At 38.1% G+C, this 2,742-nt stretch overlaps 1 protein-coding gene across 1 annotated transcript in view; it reads right to left on the reverse strand.

Moving 5' to 3' along the window:
- Nucleotides 1-2,742, reverse strand: part of ME1 (malic enzyme 1, NADP(+)-dependent, cytosolic) — a 212,837-nt gene that overhangs the window by 123,775 nt on the left and 86,320 nt on the right. Inside the window, exon 5 of the mRNA XM_006892123.1 lies at nt 668-829. Within this exon, the coding sequence (XP_006892185.1) occupies nt 668-829 (162 nt within the window). The remainder of the gene's footprint in view (nt 1-667; nt 830-2,742) is intronic.

Consider the following 2,742-nt stretch of genomic DNA (forward strand, 5'->3'; position numbering starts at 1 on the left):
TGTTGTTGTTGTTGTTAAGTGCCGTCGAGTTGCAGGAGACTATATTAATACAAAAATTTTTAATGCAGGAATAAGAAACGCTAAATCCTTAACCATGGATATCAAGAAGCTCTGGTGGTCCAGTAGTAAAAAGCTGTGCTGCAAACCCAAAGTCACATAGTTCAAATCCACCAACATGAGAGAAGGATGGGCAATCTCTTCCTATGTGAATTACTGCTTCTAAAAACTGTTGGGGGGTCAGCTATAAGCTGGTTCCAACTATGGATGTCAGATTCTAGTATATACTTTTCTGAACAAGATTTTAAACTGGGTAATTTTTAAAAGTCTTATGGACTAGTTCCCACAATATGAAAAGAATAACTGGGAAAAGAATATAATATGATAGAATGTCATAAAGTAAAACATACACTCCATAGTTTAATGATGTAATTGCTCACCAAAGAATGGTAACATTTTCAGAAAGTTGAGACAAAATTAACAGTAAACGGATAAGAGAAAGGAACATTTTCTTTTACACTGTAGTGGAGGGATACTGGAAATATGGGCTGGGGAGGAGAGTCAGACAGAAAAGAACAAATTTCAAGAAGCCTCTGGAGTAAGTTAAAAAATTAAGAATTGGCCTCATTTTGTAAAGTGAGTAACTGTTTTATGAACTGAAATTGTTTACCTCATTCTCTGTTCCCACATCCAGAGTGATAGGCAGACACTCCTGCGGGTTCATCCCTCCACAAGCGGTGTACAAAGCCAGCTTCCCCACAGGGATGCCCATCCCATTGCAGCCAAGGTCACCCAAGCCCAGAATACGCTCGCCATCAGTCACCACGACAGCCTGAGGGAAAAAGAACATTTCCATAAATGCACTGATTTTTCACAAATCAATTTTTAAAGTACAAACTTGTATACTGAAATATTAAGCAGTTATAAAACATAAATTGAATAACATGGAAAATAGTTTATGTGACAGTACATATAGAAGGATGGTGGTGTTAGGCGCCATCGAGTGGAGTACCAGGCATAACAACCGCATGATTAACATTTCTGAACCCTGTCCTATCCTGTGTCATCCTTGTCATCTCTGACACACGCCCATTGCTGCAGTCACTTGTCAATCCCTCTGGTTGAGGGTCTTCCTCTTTTTCAATGACTCTTCACCTTTCCAAACATGATGTCCCTTTTCAAGGAATAGCCTCTTCTAACATGCCCAATGTATGTGAGACCAAGCTTTATCATCTTTACCTCCAAGGAGCATTCTGGCTGTACTTTATCCAAGACATACCTCTTTGTTCTTTGGAAACCTATGGCTTATTAAATGTTCTTCCTCAACACGACTACTCAAAGATATCAATTCTTATTTTATCATCCTTATTAATTTTCCAGCTCTCAGAGACACAGTGAGTGACTAGAAAGAATATGAGCTGAATCAAGTGCACCGTAGTCTTCAAACTTCTATCATTGCTCCTCAATAATTTGGAAAGGTCTCTGACTGTAGACTTTTGATCCCACCTAACGTTGCTGGGCCCCTGGGATTTAACAGGGATTCAACACTCAGGAGACTAATTTTAAAGCATAATTTATTAGGTTTTCTACAAACTGTCACATCTTCATATCAGAGATGTCTTGAAAAAAACTCTTGTTTGATATTGGATAAACTAATCAATCAAACCAACCCTCTCTTTTTTTTGCAGAACGAGTATAATTAAAAAGCTTAATAAAACTAGACCAAACTCTATTTTACCTAGCACTCTATCCATTCCATGTTGTACACAGTAAATAATCAATAAATATAAGTTAATCGAATAATTCAATGATTCAGTAAAATAACAAGATATAGAAACAATATAGTGCCTCAGGATGCTGAAATTCTCAAGAAATAGTTGTGGAGTACTGTCGAGTCAGAACTGATTCATAGCTCACAGACTCCAGGCTCACCATTAAGCTACCAGAGCTTCCTCAGGAAAGGGTGGTTATTATATCAGAGGAATAACTGACAGAGGGAGAGCTCTGCCAACTCAAAGGGAGGGTTCAAATCCACCAGATGTGCGCAGGATGAAGATGGGAAATCTCCTCCTGTGATATAACAGTTATCTCCTCTGAAAACATGCTGGAGGGTCAGTTGTGAATCAGTTGTGACTTGACAGCATGTAACAATAACAACAAGAAGAATGCATATACAGTTTAAGTAAATTTATAGAACAGGGAGCTAATCATTCTTATAGATAACAGCACTGAAGTTCAGAGAATGGAAATAATTTGCTTAATGTGACTCCTTTGATTAACATTAAGAAACCCAGTAGTTTAACATCTACTAATCGGTACAGTATATTTCAATGTATTATTTTTGCAGAACCTACTTCAGTGGGGTTGTTTGTTGTTATTTCTTTATTGTTGTTGTTGTGTACCATCGAATCAGATCTGAAAAGCACAGGAGGAGATTGCCCCTCCTTCTCCACTGGAGCATCTGGTGGATTTGAACCATGGCCTTTGGGATTGCGGCACAGCTTCTCTCCACTAGGCCACCAGAGCTCCTTTCTCAGAAGCTACTTTAAAATATCTTTTAAAGATATCGCCCCATCATTCCTTGTTCATTCATATTATGCAGTCATGCTATAAAGAATTGCCTTAAATAAAAAGAAGATGGAAGGAATATACTGAGTCACTATATCGAAAGGAATTGGAAGACACAGAAGAATTTCATGAAGCAACATATGAGCAAGAGCCTATGGTGATGAAAGAAGAAGTTCA

This window comes from Elephantulus edwardii, unplaced genomic scaffold, assembly GCF_000299155.1.
Source record: "Elephantulus edwardii isolate Elephantulus edwardi_28Jun2011 unplaced genomic scaffold, EleEdw1.0 scaffold00111, whole genome shotgun sequence".
Lineage (NCBI taxonomy): Eukaryota > Metazoa > Chordata > Mammalia > Macroscelidea > Macroscelididae > Elephantulus > Elephantulus edwardii.